General features: G+C 43.5%; 1 protein-coding gene across 1 annotated transcript; it reads right to left on the minus strand.

The window, feature by feature from the left end:
- Window positions 1-250: 250 nt before the first annotated feature.
- On the minus strand, window positions 251-19,771 carry ZBTB21 (zinc finger and BTB domain containing 21). The gene is made up of 2 exons (XM_084227241.1): window positions 19,595-19,771; window positions 251-8,388 (listed from the first exon to the last, which is right to left on the minus strand). The coding sequence occupies exon 2, from the start codon at window positions 8,373-8,375 to the stop codon at window positions 5,199-5,201; it is 3,177 nt and encodes a 1,058-aa protein (XP_084083367.1). The 5' UTR covers window positions 8,376-8,388; window positions 19,595-19,771; the 3' UTR covers window positions 251-5,198.
- Between the last annotated feature and the right edge of the window lie 1,186 nt (window positions 19,772-20,957).

A 20,957-nucleotide genomic window follows, 5' to 3' on the forward strand; every position in this document is an offset into this window, starting at 1 on the left:
CAGTTGGTTTTCCTGTGTTTTCCAGTAAAAGGTTCAGCGAGGCACTTACTAAAACAAACAACCCCCCATTATTTTAGTAATGTACAAGTAGCACTTAGATCCAACAAACAGAACAAAAGATGCTCTCTTACAAACTCACTTCCCACCCTGAAGACACAATGGTTTGTACAATAACACCACCCTCTGCCAAGAGATTCCAGCAGAAGACACAGTGACTCAAAAGAAACAAAATGTAAGTTTATTGGACGTCAACATTTCTTAGTCAAGATCTAAGTAAAGAAAACACACAGTAGAAAAAGTTGTACAAAGCAGCAATGGATTTACATTACATTAAAGAAAAAGTTGCCTTAAGCTATTAAGTCTCAGTCCTAAAAAAAGTAAAAACCCATCCTGGTGTATTGAACAGATATAGAATGTATAATGTATACAGGATTATAAACCCAGAGTTGCTTGTCTTACTTCTATAATCCTTTAAAATGACAAGTGATTTTGTGTAACTAACTGGAAAACTCTCTAGAAAATATATTGGATAATTCCAATTTCTAGTAGGAAACTATTCCCCTGTACCCAAGCACTTAAAGTGATCCCATTTTCCTGCTTTTTAAAAAGGGACACTGTCAAGAATAAGCCTTAAAAAATGCACTTTATGTGTATTTTGCATTTAACGCTGAAAAAGAGGGTTTGTTCTAGTTTTTCTGTACATATCTGAATTAAAGCTGCTGCTGCAATAGTGGGAAGCTTGTGTCTTTAAAAGGTAATGTGTATTCCAGAGTCTGGAAAAGGAAAAAAAGGATTGAGTCCTTTATTCTGGAATAGTGAGAGGAAAAGCAATATGAAAAATCAACTCAACCCACCGAATTCAGTTACATTTTTCAGACATCCTTGCAACAACTGAGGCTGCCCATAATAGAATCTTCATGCCCAAGCAGTTCAAGTGTTATGACTCAATTTGTTTTTAAATTCTTCAATATTATTTATTACTATAAAGTATTTCTAATATAGGTATGTTCATTTTCTGTATCCAGTCTTTCTCTCGATAGTGTCCCTTTTTGTAGAGCAGTTACAGTACAGTTTTTCACAAGTCATTTTAAATAAACAAGAATCAATAACATTAAAAATACTATCAGGCTGTGTTCAGCAACAACAGAAAAAAATATTTTAACACTGATTCAATAACAGCAACACTAAAAAAAAACCCAACCAAAACAAACAGATTAAAAAAACTCCAACAAAAACCAACCCCCTAAACTTGTTTTGATTTTTACCTAAATCTTCTGGTAGGAAAATGTAAACAATTTTATTGAACAGTATAGGCACATGCCAGATAACAGGCTCATGCCAGATATTTGCAGCCTCACTGTTAGAGCCAAGAAATTAGGCATAGTCTGTCCTTATCCCATGGGAGGAACTCATTTGAACACTGGAAGCTTGGAACAGCAACAGAGAACACGCAGAGCTTTGGAGCAAACCCTCGTGTCCCACTTGGGGAAAATGAACAACATCAGGCAAAAAAACCTCCTGGATGTTCCTGCCTTGCCTCTTAGAGCTGCTTGGGGTCACAGATAATGCAACATCTCATTTTTGAAACAGCCCAGACAAACTCTGGGCTCACCCTCTTCACCAGGTTATCTCCTCCATCACCTGCCACAGGGTGTTTCACTCTCCCTTACCAATAACCCAAAACTAAAGACAGTTCTGTCACTGGCTCCTGTGTTTTGCTGTCATTGCTCACTTTCAAGGTTGGTCATGGTCCCAACTGAGCAAAGAACTTGCACAGAACAATTTAAGAAAAAAAAAAAATAAGACTGATCTTAATGGACTTAAGATAGGCTTAGAGGCTTTGCCAACACAGTGCCTGAAAGGAAAAAAAAAGTCCCAAACCAAAATACATTTCATGGCTCAACACTGCTCCCCTGAAATGCAACACTAGTTTCCACTCCCACTGAAGCAGGATAGTTCTCTGAGATTTATCTGATAGGTTATAAAAATAGCAAAAAAAGGACAGAATTATAGATTCTAATCTATATATTAAAACATCTGCACGTTCCTGTCACAAATTTTAGAAAAAAAAGCAAAACACTTTTTTATATTTAACAAGACCTCTAACTTTTTGTCACTTCAATACACAGCTATAAAATTAAACAAAATATGATGAAAACAGGCTTTTGCATCAATAAATTTGCCTTTTATTTTGGCTGTGGCCAAACTAGACACTCTTCAAAAGACCTTTATTTATAAACAAGCAACTAACATTTTTTTCCCATAATTTAAATTTTAAGACATATATTAAAGTTATATAAGTGGAAGCATATTTATTCCGTATCCTCCAAAATAAACACTTCTATCAAGGGCTTTTTAAGATACTGTATAAAAGCTAATAGAAAACCAGAACTGCTATATAAACATCTCATATTTAAACTTTAGAGATCCTGAATTCCTTTACTAAACAACAGGAACCAAATGTAAAAAAAAAAAAAATTAAAAATCACACAGAACACGCTCAAAGTGGAAAACAAAACTTTAAAAACCCCCTCAAAACCAAAGCAACTGAAGAAAAACTTAGGAGACTACTTAGACCAAAAATGTTTTATGGATTCTTTATAATACCTAGTATACTAGGAACAAGGTTAGGGTTTCTTCAAAGATGTTGCACAAGGTTTTGATTTAAAGTGTTTAGAATTTATCATCATAGCACAGAGCCGAATCCCAGCTGGAAGTGAGATGGCTGTGACCCAGCTGAGCTGGTTGCCACCTTCCTTCAGAAAGCACACTGAATTTTAAAAGGCTATAGCTCAGCTTTCAGGCTGTTGTGCAGAGGAATTACTGGGGAAAACTTAGGAACCATTCTACAAAAACACGTTCATATTTTATACACACAGATTTTTTAAAACATATATAAAGGGTACTTAGCAAGGCTTTATGTTTTTCTGATTTTTAAAACCAGGTTTAAGTGCAATAACCATTTTATTCTGAAATTGTTTCTGGTAAGAAAGAAATTTATAGTTTTATTAGGTGGAATAAAAAAGTCAGTAACTGGAAATGTCACTATTAAGCAAGTACCTTGTTTTAACTGCAATGCCACTGAAAGAGTTTAACTGATACTCAAGCAAATTAGCCTAATCATACTCACCACAGTTTGCCTGAAAGAGGACAAAAAAGAACAACATGTTATTTTCAGAGGTGTCTAGTAGCAATTTTAGATCATAAGAAAATTAAGCAGAAGAGGCTTGAAACTAACATTGCAATTTTTTTGGTAGCTGAAAAAAATCAGGGGTCCGTCCTGAGCTGATTCTTTCAAACTTCACTTACAGGAAAAATAGTTAAATATCTGTTGGGAAAAAAAATGGTGGCACACTTGGCTTTCACTGAGAAAAAATCTGGTGTGTGCCTAAGGGTGCCCATCCTCAGATTCTTAGGAGTTACACTTGTGCTTGATTTTGCTGAATCTCAGCATCAGCTTGCAATTTTAGCTTTTGAACTTGGGATACTGAAAAAACAGTTACACACATGGTTACACAGGGAATTCAAGCCTCACTCCTGCTGCCCCTGAAACTGGTGACCAAACTCCTGCTGGTTTCAGTGGACACAGACTGGGCTCTGACTCAGCAGGGTGGAATTACATCCCCCTTCTCCCAACCCTGCAGGGGGAACGTTGGTCAGGATCATAAACACAGTTTGCATCATTTATGTTCACTCTAACCCACCACCCCTCCACTAAGTTAAAATTCTAGCAAAATAATTTCTCACTGTCGGTTCACCTCCTACTTCTGGGTAAATATTTCCTTGACTTACAGAAAAAATTGGACCCTTACTGTAGCTCCTGGTAAATATGTGTGATCCTACTTACACTAAATGCTCCAGTTGCCATTTGAGGTAAAATAATGGAAGCACACAGAATATCTGCAGCCCATTATTACCACAATTTTCAACAAATTGGAAAATTGCAACACAGTCACATATGAGTAAAGCGGCGGAAAGAACTACTCTATATGCATTGTATCCATAAAATGCAGTGATTGTAGTGTGATTTTCTCCTCTGCTTTGAGCTGGATATGTATGCTTAATACAAATTCCAAATACATACTTCTTCATTTATACAGGTGTCTATATAAATATTTACATTTTTAGGTTTTGTTAAAACATATCTTTGTACTTCATGGCTGAGCTTATTACTTGTGTTTAGAAACACAACTCGTCTTCTCTCCCTTAACGAGCTCTCTCTTGATGATTTAATAGTTATACATTCCTTTGTAGTTAAAATTACAAACAGTTGTACAAATAGTGGAAACAAAACTATGAAACTTGTCTGACATCCATTCAACCTCAGTTCATGTTATAAACAGTACCATTTGCATTATGATGGCTGTTACACAATGACTTCAGCTACCCAAGTATCCATAGGAAATTAGTCTTTGGGACATTATATAAAGCAAAGTACCCCCTCTCTCAATTTTCCTTAGAAAGTTATAATTCAATGGCTGAAAGCAGGCTTGCTGCTACTTCTTATATAAAATCTTAATAATATTGCTGACTTTAGATTCTATTTTAATTTGCACAAGTTCCATACAACAACAAAACAATTCTATGTTCCCTTAAAATAGCAAACATTCATATCCAATAACATCAAGATTACTCAAACTTGAGGTTTATTTGTTATTGCTAAAGGTTTCTAAGACCTAAGTCAATACAGCAAGACACTCCATCCACTTCCTCCCAAACAGCCAGTGCATGGCAACCACTTACATGGAGCTTGTGTGTGTTGGTTTCTTTTTGAAAAACAAATGATGATGTTGGTTACAGTATTTCACTACTATAAGCTCACAATTAGAATCTGAATTGTTGTTTCTCTTTCATTTAATATGTAACTTTATATATAATACACACGCACACACCAACATCACGGGATGAAGATCCATGCACACAATCCAGATGCAATTGTATTTCAGTGTCAAATGAAATAAAATAAAATTTATTCTCTTACTATACCCAGACCACAGTATTTTAAATTACTCTGCTTTCTATCTACTAACCAAGTTATAGTTTTCCCTAATCTTCAAATCCAAGCAGCATCACAAATTCCAGATTTTCCATCATCATCATCATCATTATGATCCTCTTAAATTTGTAGTCTATGTGGCAGGCCTCTGAGATCCTGAACACAGCCCCCCCAAACCAGCTCTCCAAGGGTTCTGTTAAAGCTAATTGTGTGTCTGTTCGTGGCTCCAGAGGCTGAAAGCTGTCTTGAAAGTCCTGTGGCAGAGTTTGCACATGTACTGTCTCTTGAAGGTGATTGCCGAGAGCGGCGGGGCGTGGTAGAAGAGCGTGTCCGACTCCTGCGGCACGAACAGCTTCTCAGTAGTACCGGAGCTTTCCGGCAAGCCCGTGGGGCTGTCGGGCTCCAAAGGCTGGATTTTGGGGAGTGGAGGGGGTGGGGGTAAGGGTGGGGGTGATGGGGAATTAGCTGGTGGACATATCTCAGGCTCCTTATTTGTGGACTCCTCTGCAGCCTGGGACATGTGAGACTGGAAGTGGCTCCAGAGGCGGAAATTCGTTCGGAAGGCCTTGTTGCACACGTGGCAAATAAAGGGCTTCACGGAGCACAGGAGCTCCTGGTGGCGCTCCAGCTGCTTGCGTAAGGTGAAAATCTTCCCACACTTTTCACAGGGCCACAAACTGGGATCTTTCTTGGAGACTACGTCCTTGGGTTCCCTGCTTGTTTCGGTGACCTCGTCCTCTATGTCATCTGCAGGTTCTTCTTTGATCTGGATTTTAAACTGCTTGGAAACACTTAAGTCTTCAGGCAGGCATGAAGAGTCTTCAGAATCAAAATTGATTTGTTCTGACGAATCGCTGAACACGCCGTCCTCCTTTGCAGCAACAAAATTGTTCATTTTATTGGATTCCGACTGCGCAGGCAGCCGTGACGAACTGGTGACTTCTCCATTGTGATCCATGAGGGGCAAAGAGAAGTTCTCTGATGGAGCCATTGTGTTCTGATTGTGAACTTCAACCTGATGACGCCAGATGCTGAAGGATGATTTGAAGGTGCGCATGCACTCAAGGCAAGTCAGCTTCTTGTACTCACACTTGCTTTCATGCTCGTGCTTCAGCTCTGGAGAAGAAAACCTAAGGCTGCAGTAAGGACAGACAGTGGCGTTCCTACAGAGTCGTTCGTGGTTTCCCTGTTCAATAAGTGAGGAGAGCTTGGCATTGCAGAGACGGCACTGATAAACCTCCTTGTTTTCCACGGGGTTTTCAATATGAATGTGATCTTTCTGCTTAGGAGCCTTATTCCCTCCAATGGGTTTCTCCCCAGGGTGCATTTTTATGTGCTGTTTGAACTGGGAGAGGAAACGATAAGCTTTCCCACAGTAGGTACAAATATAGGCTCCTTTGGTTCTCGACCTTAAATTCCTTTTGATGACTTGTTGTGCTTGGGAAGCTGACTGGCCCTGAAAGCTCTGCTTGCCACGTCTTAGTTTCACAATCAGAGCTTTTTTGATTTCTCTCTCCCTCACTATATCGATCAGTTTTCTTTGGAATTTTTCATCCAAGAGGGCATGTGAACTGGAAGCTGGTGAGGGATTCTTCACGATTCCATGTTGCGTCTGGCAGTGCGTCCACACTTTGAAATTGGTGTGGAATCTCTTGTGGCAGATGTCACAAGCATAGGGCTTCTCTGGATTGTGATACATGTTAACATGGCGATGAAGACCTGCTGTTGATCTGAAAATTTTAAGGCAGTGTTTACATTTAAATTTTTTATTTGGTCTTGCTTCTTCCATCTCGCTGTATTCATCTTTACTGACATCAGAATCAGGGAAATCGGCATCAAGGTGCGTGGGGCTTGAGCCTTCCTCAAAGTTCTCTTCTGAGCCAGGAGAACCCTGCTCATCCGCCTTCAGCTTCTTGAACGGTAGCCTCCTATCATCCTGGAACCTCCTTTTGGCTGGAAGTCTGCTTGGCTCCTTACGGTCATCCTCAGTTTTAAAGGCAAAGTCTTTGTTCGCCGATGCTGCAGCATCACCCACTGTGACTCGTATGATTTCAGCAGGATCTGAGAGGGGACTGCTGGGCTCAGTTTTGATCCGCACCTCCGAGAGAGGGGAGGCTACCTCCCGATCCGTTGACTGAGAGGCACTGAAAGACCTAAGGCGATGTGGGTGTATTACCTGTGGCTTCTCATCCAAGGCTGACTTCTCCGATGACTCTTTCAAGGATGACTTTTGGGATGCAACATTAAATGTCTTCTGGGAATCGTTAGTTCCTGGCGAGGAGCATGAGGATACCTGCGCAGGTTTTAGGTCAACAGAAGGTGAGTAAATAGGAACCTGGCTGTCCATGGACAGTGACCTTCGAAGGAGACTTTTTACAAGGGGCCCACTTCTGTCAATACTTTGGTTTTCTGGGCCAGACCCACTAGATGGGATTACCAGCCCTAACTTGGAATAGTAGAGCAAATTCCTGTCTTCCCCTTGACCATTTCCTTTTCCTGCCTCTCGCAACAGAAACGTGGATTCCGCTGCCCCACGCAGAGACAAGACCGGTGGACGTGGTCTTTTCAATGACATCTCTGCAACTTTTCCTCTCAGAAGCTGAGCGCTGCTTCCTGGCTCGCCGCTTGCCATTTCTTTCTCTGCCAAAGACATCTGAGGCAGCACCATGTTCCTTTTCACTAAAGCACCTCTGCTCTGATCCTCCACAGTTCCAGAAGTTTCATGAACCTTTGTATAGCTCACAGGGCCTTCTTTCAGCCACCTCCTTTCAGTCAGTGATAAGTTGTGAAGGGTATCAGTTGGTTTTGTTACCTGTGGTCTACTGCCAGCTTTGACAGCCACAGAGGGTGAAGGTTTAGGAGCATGGCTTAAGTCGTGTTGTGTTTGATTTACACTTTTCACTTGTGCTTCAATTCTGTTCTGACAGACGATGACACTTCTCTTCTGAGAACTACTTTCATCTTCATCTTGGTAGAGTATTTTTTTCATAGGACAAGAAGGAAAAGGAGCTTGAGGACTCTTGGAAACAATGTTTGTAAGAAAAGATATTCCAAGGCTGTAGCCCAGTTCTTGCACAGCTGCGAGGCTGCCTTTCTCAATGAACAAGGATGAAGAATAAATGTAGTTCAACACATTATCAAAAGCATCTGGCTCACAAAAGTCGAGCTGAAACACTGACTGAGACTCATTCTCCTTATTTGTGAACAGAGTCTGGAAATATTCACTGCTGGCAGCCAGAACATTCTTATGAGCTCGGAATTTCTGGTCTCCTACGATCAGCACAACGTCACACAGCTGTCCCTTGAGACGCTCCTCGTTCAGGGTGCTCAGGAGGGAAATGGCATGTGCTGGATTTATGTAATGCAAGAGCCCCTCCATGATTCTGACGTCCCTGAAAAAGAACAACAACAGCGCTGTAGGTTGCCTTATATGAATTGTTAAAGACAAACACATCTCCTGTACTTTGTAAACTGGCGAAACCACCATCAAGCAGCAATTAAAGAAACAGCTTGTGTGGAGGAAAGGTTTGGGAATGAAACACCACTGGTAGCTCCAAAAAAGCACAGGCACGGGAAGAACCAGCTTATCTGCCCACTTTCAAATATCCTTTTAATTGCTAATCTTACACCAAGAATATTGCACCTAACTAACTGGGGATGGATGGATGGATGGATGGATGGATGGATGGATGGATGGATGGATGGATGGATGGATGGGCTGTGCTCTCTTCCTGTAATACACCTCTCCACAGGGAGGAACAGTTCAATCATTTCACTCTTGATAATCTCTTTCTCTGCTTCAGCTTTATTAAGATCTATCTTGACAACTGGATTGATAAACTCTGGACTCTTGGATCAGGTATATAAGGCTTAGTTATAGCAACTCACCTTTCTGAGGCTAAGCAACCCTGACAGTCTCCTGCTGACTAGACAAATATAGGGGGTTTTGTTGTCACTTTTAATAGGACTATGGAAAGGGCATTAATACTGGGAAGGGAGAAGGAAACAGCATTATTGTCTGTCATTTAAATTCATCGTGTTTACTTATGCTTAGTAAGTGCTGTTAATATCTACTTCTAACTGTATGTATCACTTAAAACTGCACTGGATTCTGGGAAATGGGATTCTGGAAAACCACGATCTGGTTTCTGGAAAATGCCAGTTTTCCCTGAAGTATCCCTGCATTGCTTTGCTCAGGATAAAAAGCAATCAGAGAACTGAAATCCCTGTTTCATTCATTAACATTTGAGCACTTTATGCCTACAACCCTTATATCTGTGGAACAGTTACCCTTAGCTGCATCCAAAAGTACAATAAGGACAAATTAAGCTGCAGTGCAGAAATCTCCATGATCCATGTGCTTCAAAACACAGCCCATTCCATACTTGATAAGTCTTGATAACTCAATATACTGCTCCTGATGAGAGCTTAACAAAAGAAGATAACCAGGTTTTCAGTTAAACAAAGAAATTCAATGGCAGGAGTTGCAATTTATATATCTATGCATAAGAACACACATAGAGAAATCAACAATATGAAATTCTCTTATTTTTTTCATGGACACTCTACACTACTCCATGGTGGTTGTAAAACAACTTAATGATGAGTCTATTAAAAGCAATTCTCTTACCTTTACAGCAGATTTGAGAAACTACTTTTTATTTTCATTTGTACATGATATATCCAACTACAACAAAAAGGTTTCACTGTTTATCAGCTTACAAGCAAAACTGCAAAGTTTATCAAAATAAAAAAACAATACTGAGAAGCTACAACCCCATGGTTAACAAATGAGGATGGTAAATCTTAAAACTAAGGGGTATAAATAAGTGATCAAAGTCTAAATTGGTATTATTGGGAAATAACTTAAAGGATGCTGCACGCAGTGTCTCAGGACACTGATCATATCAATGACTGAGCTACCACTTCTACACCTAAAAATACCAAATGAGCTCATAGTGACATGGCAACAGCAAAACCAGAATGCTGTTTCCTCATCAGATCAGTCTTTACTGAGTATTTCAGTGCCTTGTAGTGTCATTTCATAAACACAATTTATCCTCAATTCACCTTAGATAGCTATAATGCATAATTACCCCACACCTCCATCTATAAAAAGCAGTGCAGTCAATCTCAATTTGAGAAAGCAATCTGGCTTGCTTTGCTTTCTATGTTTTACTTAAGAACACTGGGAGGATGGAGGTGGGGGTGTGAGGATGGTGGTTCATTACCCTCCTCCTTTGTGGATGCCACTGCAATTTAAAGTGGCAGAGTGTGGCTGGCCCTAATCCAGTTTCATGGTCTGAGCACCCATTAACACTTACAGAGTTGTAAGTGCTCCAGGAGGGCATCTTTCCCTTCACCTGGAAGAAAGTGAGTTTGCAAACTCAAGTGATTCCTCTGGGATGCAAGTTGCAGAAGATAAATGGAGGTAGCAGATTAACAGAGCTTAGGAAACTTTAACTGTGGTGTAGAGACACCCAACAGAAGCTGCTGCATAACCCACACTTCAAGGACACACTGGAAATAGAGTGTATTAGTCAAATGTTTTGAAATATTTTAAGATCTTTCATTTTAATCTGCTTTGCCCTTGTGTTTTTCAAACTGGCAGAGTAAACACCATGTAATTACTGTGTGTCCCTCTGCCCACGTAACCCAGCAGTGCAGTAACCAGTAGAGAGTGGTATAAAATCTGCAGGACTAAAGCAGAATCCAACAGTCACCCATCCTTCTGGCCACAGTTCCCTTCTTCTTTCCTACAACTTCAATTCATCACATTAAACACTGCAGACATAAACATCCCTCCAGTCACTCACGGTGCAATTTAACTCTGTCACTTTAACAGTAACCAAGGCTGCAACGTACACAAATCAATCCTCCAAAGGCAGCTTTAATCCTGGTATTTCCTAATTCAAGGGCTTGACTTTCAGCTTAATAGCCTTTAGACACAACAGCCAGAAATTAAACAAACAATAGCAAAAAAACCACCAGAACTGTTTCACAGAGCCATTTTAAGACATTTACCCAGATCACGTGAAAACCTGAAATATTTAGAAGTAGAAAAAAAAATCAACCCAAAGAATATCCGAGTCAGAGTACAATGTGTTAAAATTTCACTACATGAATACATTTCAATAACAAAATTGATCCAAGTCATCCCTGCTCTCTTGTGTTCATCTTACCTGCACACTGCAGGTCACTCCACCTTCAGCTGTGCCAGTACAAATATTTGCAGGCCCGTATGACGTAGCAGAACAGACAATAAATAAACACCCAACATTATTTCTTTTCAAATGCTGGTTGATTTTTATAGTGAACCACATCAGGAACTACTGCATTGGCATAACTGAAGAGGCAGCAATAGGAACAGCCACAGGAGACAGGTACTGGTTCCCCAAAGCCAGGGCTTGGCTGCCTGCACTTAGCCCCACACAAAAGCTTGCATAGACACACAACTCTGGCAGTCTCCTGTAACACCAGATTTGGTTCCAGGTGTTTGAGTACTCCTACTTCTCAGCTGTAGATTGTTCTGTGATTAGCTACCTAAGATCCTTCCTCCAGATAATCTGCTTTTATTCTCTCTAACCCCTTTTTTCTAGCCACCTTCACTACTGACTGGAAACAAAGCTTTCTTCTTGTCTTCCATGATGTCAGGTGACATCATGGAAACAGCAGGAGCACATCAGGAAATCTCCCACAGTCTGGTGGCAGGTGCCTCATGCCACAGCAGCTGCTGGTGCTCAGGAGGAACAGTGACTAAGTTTAGACTCCAGAACAAGGAAGGGCCAGTGCAGCAGGAACCTTCCAGAGGCCACAAAGAGATTTCAGTGTCAGCCTTTGCAGGATCACAGAATGGTCAGGCTGGAAGGGACCCCAGTGGGTCAGCTGGTCCAACCTCCCTGCTCCAGCAGGGCCATCCCAGAGCACACAGCACAGGTGGTTCTGGAATATCTCTAGAGAGGGAGACTCCACACCCTCTCTGGACAATCTGTCCCAGTTCTCTGTCACTGCACAGGGAAGCTCTTCCTCATGCTCAGGTGGAACTTCCTGGACATCAGTTCTGCCCATTCCCTCCTGTCCTGTTTCTGGGCACGGAGCAGAGCCTGTCCACCCTCTTGCCACGCCTCCTTTAGCTATTTATACACATTAATGAGGTCCTCTCTCAGTCATCCCTTCTCCAGGTTGAACAGGCCCAGCTCCCATAGCCTTTCCTTGTAAGAGAGATGTCCCAGTCCTCTAATTCTCTCCTTCAACAGCCCTCCACTGACCTCAGAAAACTAGATTTCAAAAGCCTAAGTACCATATTTGGTATAACATTGTTTTTATTTTATATTTTGAACAAGGACAGAAAAAAAATGCCTCCACTATTTCAAGATAACTTATGTAAAATAAAAGTTGTCTCAGGAAAGCTCTTTACAAGGGAAGGGTGAAAAAGCTTAATCTTAGACCCAATAGTTTCTTGATCTTCAACAGTAACCTCCCTTTGAAGTGGTAGCTCCCCTTCCTTTCCTCTGTTCTTACTCTCACATCTCCTCCTAGCCCTGTGCTACCCTCCCCTTCCTTTCACCAGCTCTGCTTATTTGATCTCCCAGTGAGTTAATTCAAGTCCTTAAAATTAAGCAGGGAACAAAAAGAAATAAAATAATTCCAGAATTTCAGATCTATTTGCTATTTTCCAGCATAAGCAGCTTAATCAGCTCACTGAAAGGTCAAATGAGCATCAGGGTTCCAGCAAGAGGAGCCATGCACCTGCCCATTCTTTGTCAGGAAGTTGTTCCATCAGCTTCTTCCATCTGAAATTTCACCTTTAGAAACAACAGAGCCACCAACTTTACAGCTGAAACATCCCAGACAGAATCAGGCAGATATTTAGGTGTGGTTTCAGTGTAACACCCTCAAATACATGAGCAACTAAGAGACGTTGATGTTGCCTTCTGACCTCCAGGATAAGGAAATCACTGTCAGCTGAAGCTCCATTAACAGCGTGCTGGGGGGGCAGTGGGAAAGATGATGTTCTGAAACCCTCTCTGAGATGCAGTATTGCAGCAAGGAGGTGCCAGGGCTGTGAGGAAGTGCAGGTGGAAGCAGAAAATATGAGGATGGAGGAGGAAACACACAGAAGAGACTGAACAGGTTTAAACAGGGAAAACACACAAGAAGCATGGCAGGGACAAACCCACTAAAGAAAGCAAAGAAATCTGGATTATAAGACTCAGCCAAAAAATACAAGTGACTTTCTGGGGCATTGCCTGGAAAATGCAGGAATATTGCATTCGAGTGCTTTGCTGAGGATCTGATGGCTCTGACAATTCTGGTGCTGTTTCAGACACCAGAAGAGTAGAAAGGTCCCCTACTTGCCTGTTACAAGTCCAGACAAAAAAGGAACCTACACTGCTTAAGGTTCTACTCAAGGACCCTCTGCTGGATTTTATGATTTGAATTTGACAACAGTTTATAAAATGTCTCTTCTCCCATTAACAGCCTTAGCAACACAGATGCTCTTCCACAGCACATACAGATTTACACATTTCCCTATATACCCCCAAAACCTGTAGGTAAAAGCTGCAAATCCACACAGGAATATTGTTTGCATTTCTAGAATCTTTTTCTACCTAAATAATCTCTTGCTACATGTTTGGGGGTTCTGTCTTCCTGGATTTAATGAAATGAAATCTCACTGCTATGGCTGTTTCCACTGCAGACAGCACTGTGAACTCTCCATGAAGACAAACGTTTCTCATTTCCAATAGGTCAGCAGCACAGAGAGACTCACTGGTAAGAAGACAGGCATAAAATCAGATTAATAACATGCTTGCCAGTGTGTGAAATGGATGGACTAATTTCTACCTATTTATCCCCCACACATATAAAAGCAGAAATTTAGGGAGAGAAAAAGAAGAAATTTTATAATCCTAGATTTACAGAATGGTTTGGGAAGGGACCTTAGGGATCATCCAGTTCTAACCCCCCTGCCATTGGCAGAGACACCTCCCTCTAGACGAGGCTGCTCAGTCCCATCCAACCTGGCCTTGAACACTTCCAGAGATGGGGCAATCTGTGCCAGTGCCTCACCACCCTCACAGTAAACAATTTTTTTCTAATATCTAATCTAAACCTACTTTCCGTTTAAATATTCTGTACTCTATTTTGCTCTACGCTCTAGACAGATAATTAGCAGCTAACCTGACACAGACATGAAACTGACTCAGAAATTAGAGGCTACTTTTCACATTCAGATCATACCCTCAGTTTCACGTTCTGACACTTAAAATAGCTCCCCCTGACGTGCAGCAAACTACAGAATGTCAGCGTACAAAGCTCCTCTTGTCATTCCCATTCTTGTTTACAACCCAGCAGCAGCTCAGTGTGCAATTTCATCCTACTCTCAGAGCAGTCTGAGGAGGGATCGCTCCTGCAAGGAGCCGCCCGTGTCTCCTCCTCCCCCTCCGAGGAAGGGCTGCATGTGTCAGAGCAGGGAGCGGATCCAGTGACAGGATGGGACACGGCAGGGAAATGCTGGCTGGGAGCTCTCAAAGTTCTTCCTGAAACATTTAGTGAAGATTAAATCATATCAAACACAATTTGATATTTGTCCTGGCCTCCATGACTCGACTAAAGGGTGTGTAACTCAGCCTCCAAATTGTTGTAAACGAAATCAAAATATTAAAAAGTTTAAAAACACCTTTCTCTAGGAGTTCTTCGTCTTTTGCTCCCTTGAAATGTTTGGTTTGTAATGCAAAATACAAAGCAGCGTTTCCTTTGTAATGCTGCAAATAAACTCTCTGATGGAACAAGTCTGAAAGGCTTGATGGCCATCAAATTTAAACACCCACAGAAATCTCATCCCCAGACATACTTCTTGTCCTTTTTTTGGTAAGAGATGCATGAAATTTGAATTGCAGACCAAAAGTGTACACTTGTACTATTTGTACACATTGATTTTATTGTTTTATTGGCAATGCTGAGATATTCTTGTCAAATGGAGTAATATTCAGTCATCTGCTTTACTAGATGAAACACATTACTGGCCTAATTCATATTAAAAAGTTGTCAACATACAGCTTTTAATTTTGCTAGTGCAGTAAAAATGACAAACCCTAATTGTGGTCATATTTCTATTGCTATAATGGTGCTATTTACAGGCACAGTGTATTTTGGATGGGAAGAGAAGCCACACATCCCTGTAAGGTCCTTTTCCATCAACAGAATAGTGTTTACACTAAGGTTTCTTTAAGAAAATGAGACATGGGGGGAAGGGGGGTTGGGGGGAAGTCATACATTTAATCTGAAAAATGCAGAATATAAAAGCTAAGCCTAAAAATTCCAACTGAGAAAGTTATGATTCAAGGAATGCAGGTATCTTCCTCCCACTGAAGGGATCCAAAGAAAATGTCATTCAGCCATCACTGATTCTAGCCAAGATACTGGGAAGATGACACAGGAAAGACAACAGCAATTTTAGCTGAGTTTTACCTTAAGAGATTTACAAGCTCATGAATAGCATGTGGAAGATTTTCAGTTTACTCCAGTCCACAAGCAACTGAAGATAGGCTATGTCTTACATAGTTAAAACCAAACTAATTTAAAAATTAAGCCCCATGAACAAGAGCACTGTATTTTCTTTACTCCTCAGAAGTATTTATGAGAATTGAGATGGTCATATTTTTACTGGAATTCCAGGAAATTTGGCCTTTAACCTCAACAGCTGAAGGACTGTACTCAGTTATGTCTTGGTAGAGAATAAACAAATTCCTTTTGGTTATGACAGAGTGTGGTAGTGATTAGAAATCACTGTAACTCTGCTGCTTTTCCTTCCATGGCTCTTAATTTACATTAAAAGGGGTTTTGTGAGGCATATTTACTGTCCCAAGTACTACTGTTTTTAGAAGTGCTCTGAAGATACTCACAAATGTGTCCAGAGCAGATTGTGAGGGGGTGGAGGGGACACTCACTGTGCCCTGTGTCAGAACTGTCCCTGCAGTAACCACAACTTGTCAGAGATTGATGAGAATAAATTACAACCTCAATGTTACTCACGCTGTTCAGTACTGAGGTAGGATAAACCTTGGGTAAGAGATTAATGCTGCCAGACAAAAAAGGGGAAAATATTTCTCCCTTTCCCAAAGAATGCAATTTAGTTGTATGCAAATTACTATCAAAGGAAAAGTTTTGTGGCATTTAAAACAAATATTTATTTGGCCAAAGGATTTTTCATGTCTTTTCATCAGACTTTATGGAGAGAATTTGCACAAGAAGGGTGTGGTGTTTCACTGCATCTCAGAGGGAAAACCCCTCAACAGTCAAGACCAGGGATTTTAAAACATATTTGTGATGGACAGCAAGCCTGATGAACTGATGGGGGTGGGAATGGAAGGAACTTAGGAAGATTGAAGACTTGCCCAACCCTTTCTCTCCCTGTTCACAAAATATGCCTGAACTGTTCCAAAACAGCAAAAAGTAGTCAATAAGAAAAGACAACAAATTTCTTTTTATTTCACTGCTGATTGAAAGAAAATATAAGAGAACTGATATCTTTAATATTATCAGTAGGGAAAAATATGGAAACACTACAGTACAAAGACTAATATTAAACTACAACAAATATTTGGGAAGGAACCCCCCCCCTCCCTGCACAGAACACCTATTTTAAAGCAGAGCATATTGCAGTCTTTCCATGACTTTGCTGCTTCTGAAGACTTTTGTTGCTTTCTGAGGATCTCAGACCATTACATGAGACAGATTTCAAAATGAAGGTGCTCAGTTGCTCAAAAGTTTAATGGGAGCTGAAATTGTTGCAACTGCAGCATGTGACTCAGAGCACAGCCCCTCCCAGAGCAGAACAAACCTTGTGCTGATTACAGCTCAACTTCCTCTCCCCTCCGAGTCCACACTTGGTCACACACTGAAGTTATCACCATTTTGCAGATAAAGCAAATTTCAAAACCCTGAAAGCTCCAGAGGGTTGGTTTTTAACAGTAACTGCTTCACATCCTGAAGCTCAAAACAGCTTCAATACAGTAAGAAAGCTCAAGGTTTTCTGCCAAGTTGTCCTTTTAAATCCAAAGGTTGATCTACCTCTAACTAATATTGAGGAAAGTGTGATCAGCCAGATGATCAGAGCACTTAATTCTCTGTGTGCAAATATTCTCCAGCATCACACACAAAAACCCTCCCATGAGCTCAGAAAACCTAACTTCTCAGTAACATCCAGCTTCTACTGATCCAGGGAGTTCTCAGTGTGAGATGGATGTGGCAGATTATCACCCTGGCACTTGGAACCTACACATGGGAACAGGAGACACAAAAGTTCACATTTATCACTGAATGAACAGCACAAAAAGGACTTTGGGAACTTCCTAAAAGCTGCTGCCTGCTTTAAATTCAATAAGAATGCTAAGGTGTTCTAAAGGATAAGGTACCTTGAACATTGAAGCAGAATCAGGGGAGCTCAAAAGTGGGGAAATCCCCAAGGAATCCTGGTCTGGCTCTGCAGCTGAAAACTCCAGAGGCGCTAATTTGTGACATTTCCCTGCAAGCCCCTGCTGAGAACATGGAAATGACAACTCTTGAAACGGTCACAATCCAGTCAGGATGGGGGGACTTTCCACAGGTAAACAAAATATTCTAAAGAAATTACAACTCTGCAGCGTTTGGGTGAAACACACATCTGAGAGAATGGGATGTCGGATCCCCTTCACCCAAGAGATGGCCACATAATTTGGGGTTTTTTTGCTAACAAGGTTTATAAAAACAGTTGCTTAAATTTGCTCCAAACTTCCCCTCAAGAGGATCAGCATAAGGCTGGTGGAAAATTTTAGTCAGAGCACTTTGTCAGTTTGAGCAAAGTCAGAACAGAACACTAAACCTACACATAAAACAGTACTAAATTTACCTGCAGTGTGCATTTACTACTCCTGATTTAATATCAAAAGACTTCCTGTACAAAAATACATTTTAAAAAATCTAGTTTCACATTAATTTATCTAGGGATAAAATATTAATTTTTAACTACAAGATAATCAGTGTAGTCACAAAAAGCTCTGTGATTTTGTAATTCATCACAATCTCTTCTTGTATGTACAGCCTACCTACCTCTTACTTCCACTGGGAGTCCAACTACAAAAAAAAAAAAGGAAGAGCTACTAAAGCAATTGCTATTTAATTATTAAGATGAGCTTACTCAGTACACACACATTCCACAATTATTTCCTGTCTAATAGTAACCAAGTTTTTCTTCTGTTTATTTACACGAGCCTCATCCAATCTGAACACAAGATCAGCTCCGATTTTATAGAGGATTATAGCAAAGTTCTTTCTGACAGCTGTGAGCAGGTAAAACACCTTCCACAACTTTCTGCGCAGCCCACCACTGAGGATTTCCACACCTGGCTGTGAAATGTGCTTCATCTTGCTGATGAATAATCCAGCCCAAGAGTGCTCAGACCAGCACAGCCACTCATTGTTTACAGAACCACAGAATGGGTCAGGCTGGAAGGGACCACAGTGGGTCATCTGCTCCCACCTCCCTGCTCAAGCACCAGAGCACACGGCACAGGGTTGTGTCCAGATGGTTCTGGAGTATCTCCAGCGAGGGAGACTCCACAGCCTCTCTGGACAATCTGTCCAGTGCTCGGTCACCGCACAGGAAAATTCTTATGTTGAGGTGGAACGTCTGTGCATCGGGTCCCAGCCACTGCCGGGCATCACCGAGCAGAGCCCGGTCCATCCTCGGACACCTCCCCTTTCTAGACTGACAGACATTGACGAGGTTTGGTACCTGCCTGCACTTACACGCGGGGACCTCGCTGGGGGGAGATGAAACGCGCTCTCCCTTCCAGACACACCGGGGAGGAGCCGTGTCACCGAGTCACGGCCCTCCCGGCGCCTCTCTCTTGTTCTAGAGCTCGGATAGTAGCGGGGGGATGAGCCCGGAGCCGCCGGCGGAGGGGGAAGCGCCGGACCGCCGGTCCCTCACACCCCTCGGGCGGCCGGTCCTTCTCACCACCGGTGCCTGGTATCCCTCACACCACCGGTCCCCAGCGTCCCTCACACCACCGGTCCCTCACGCCCTGGGACGGCCGGACCCTCGCGGTCCTCACGCCCCGCTGCAGCGGGTAACGGGCTCCTGAGGCGCCGCAGCCCGGGGAAGCCGGAGGACGGCGCGCCTCTTCCCGCTCCCCCCGCTCCCGACCCGCCTCTCCACGCCTTCCATCCATCAATCCTTCCTTCCATCGCTGCCGGCCGCGCTCATGCGCCCTGAGCGCCTCCCCCGCGCCTCCCCCTCGGGGCTCGGGCCCAGGCGGGGCGGGCGATGTGGCGGCGGCCGCGGGCACCTCCCGCCCGCTCCGGGCGCCTGCGCCGCGCCCCGCCAAGGACGGGGGGAAGAGTTTCGTAACCGGCGCATGCGCGGGGGAGCCGCATCCCCGCACGGTGGAGGAAGGGGGGGGGAAGGAGGAAAGAGGGAAAAAAAAAAAAAAAAAAGGGAAAAAAAAAAAAACCACCTCAGAGTTACGTCAGGAAAAGACGGATTTGTGCGCGGGGAGACCCGCGCGGCGCGGGCAGCCCCCGGGACGGGCGCGACACGCGGGCGCTACTCACCCTGTCCGCCGCCCCCCCCTGCTCGCCCCCCTCGGCGCCTCCGCTCAGGGCTCAGCCCGCGCTGCCGCCGCCGCCGCCGTGATTCCATCCATCTTGAATTTGACGTCATCCCACAACCGAGGGATGAGGTCATCGCGGGGAGCGCTCGTCACGTGCGCGGCGCCGCGATTGGCCGGGCCGGGGGGGAGCGGGGGGCGAGGGGGCGGCGCGGCGGGGGGGGGACGGCGGGGGGAACGGGGAAACGGAGCGGGGACGGCAGCGGGGATCCCCCGACCGCCCGCCAGACCGACCGACAGCCCCGCCGGCCGCCTTCCAGCGCGGGCAGCGCCGCCCGCAGCGCCCCGGCCGCCGCCCTCCGCCCGCCCCGCCGCAGGGAAACTGAGGCAGCGGCAGCGGCCGCGCGGGTGGGGGTGGCCCGGCACGGGGGGGACACACACGGAGGGACGGGTGCGTGTGGCGGGGGACAGAGGGGTTCGGGAGGTGCCGCTGTGGTAACCCGCACCCACCGCCATACCCGGGCCTGTGTGCTGTGGGTGTGAGGGGGAACCCGCGTGCAGCGTTAGTGCGCGATTCACCGGAATTTGTACTTGTTTCGTCGTGAGGTTTTATTGTGGTGATTATTGTTATTGTTATTATTATCGGGGGTTTTTAGGTGTAGGGGTAAGGCCGTGTGTGGTCTGTGAAGAAGCACCGTGCCTAGTGCCTCCCACTGTGTCCCTCACAAGCCACCCCCCGACCCCTCACATTTCTGTCCCCCTCAAAAGCCACTACCGTCTCCATCAAAAGTCACCGACTCCCCCAAGCCACCCAATATCCCACTCACTACCCACTGAACCCCTCCCAAAACACCCAGTGTCCCTCAAATGCCACCCCTGGCCCCCTCACAAGCCACCCCTCACCGTTCAAAAGCCACTCCTGCCCCCCTCAAAGGCCACCACCATCCCACTCACGAGCCACCCACTGTCCCTCAAAGGCCACCACCGTCCCCCTCCCAAGCCAGCCCACCACCCTCTGCGGCCACCAGGGACTCACACGCCTAGATCGCGGTGGGTTTGGGCTCAGCCCCTTTGTAACTGCTGCTTTGAGAAAAATTATAATGGCCATTATCATTGCTTTAGGCTGGCTTCTCGTCGTGATTATCCGCTTTGAATTAAATACCTGAATAGGGCTTTATGTGTCAAAATGCAAGTATTAAAATAGAAATTAAGAATTACAAGATTCCTCTTGTTTTTGTCGAAGGCTAATCTGGTGTGTTATCTTTTCATTAAGGACAGCTCTAGAGATTAGCATCTAATCCCATACATGTTTTCAGTGTGCTTTCAGATATCCCACCTAAGTCACAAATACTTTGAGGCAGCTGTAG

Source organism: Fringilla coelebs, assembly GCF_963513975.1.
Source record: "Fringilla coelebs genome assembly, chromosome: 2".
Lineage (NCBI taxonomy): Eukaryota > Metazoa > Chordata > Aves > Passeriformes > Fringillidae > Fringilla > Fringilla coelebs.

Coding starts and splice junctions, on each gene's coding strand:
- ZBTB21 (XM_084227241.1), bottom strand. CDS start 8,375: ATGGAGGGGCTCTTGCATTACATAAATCCAGCACATGCCATTTCCCTC.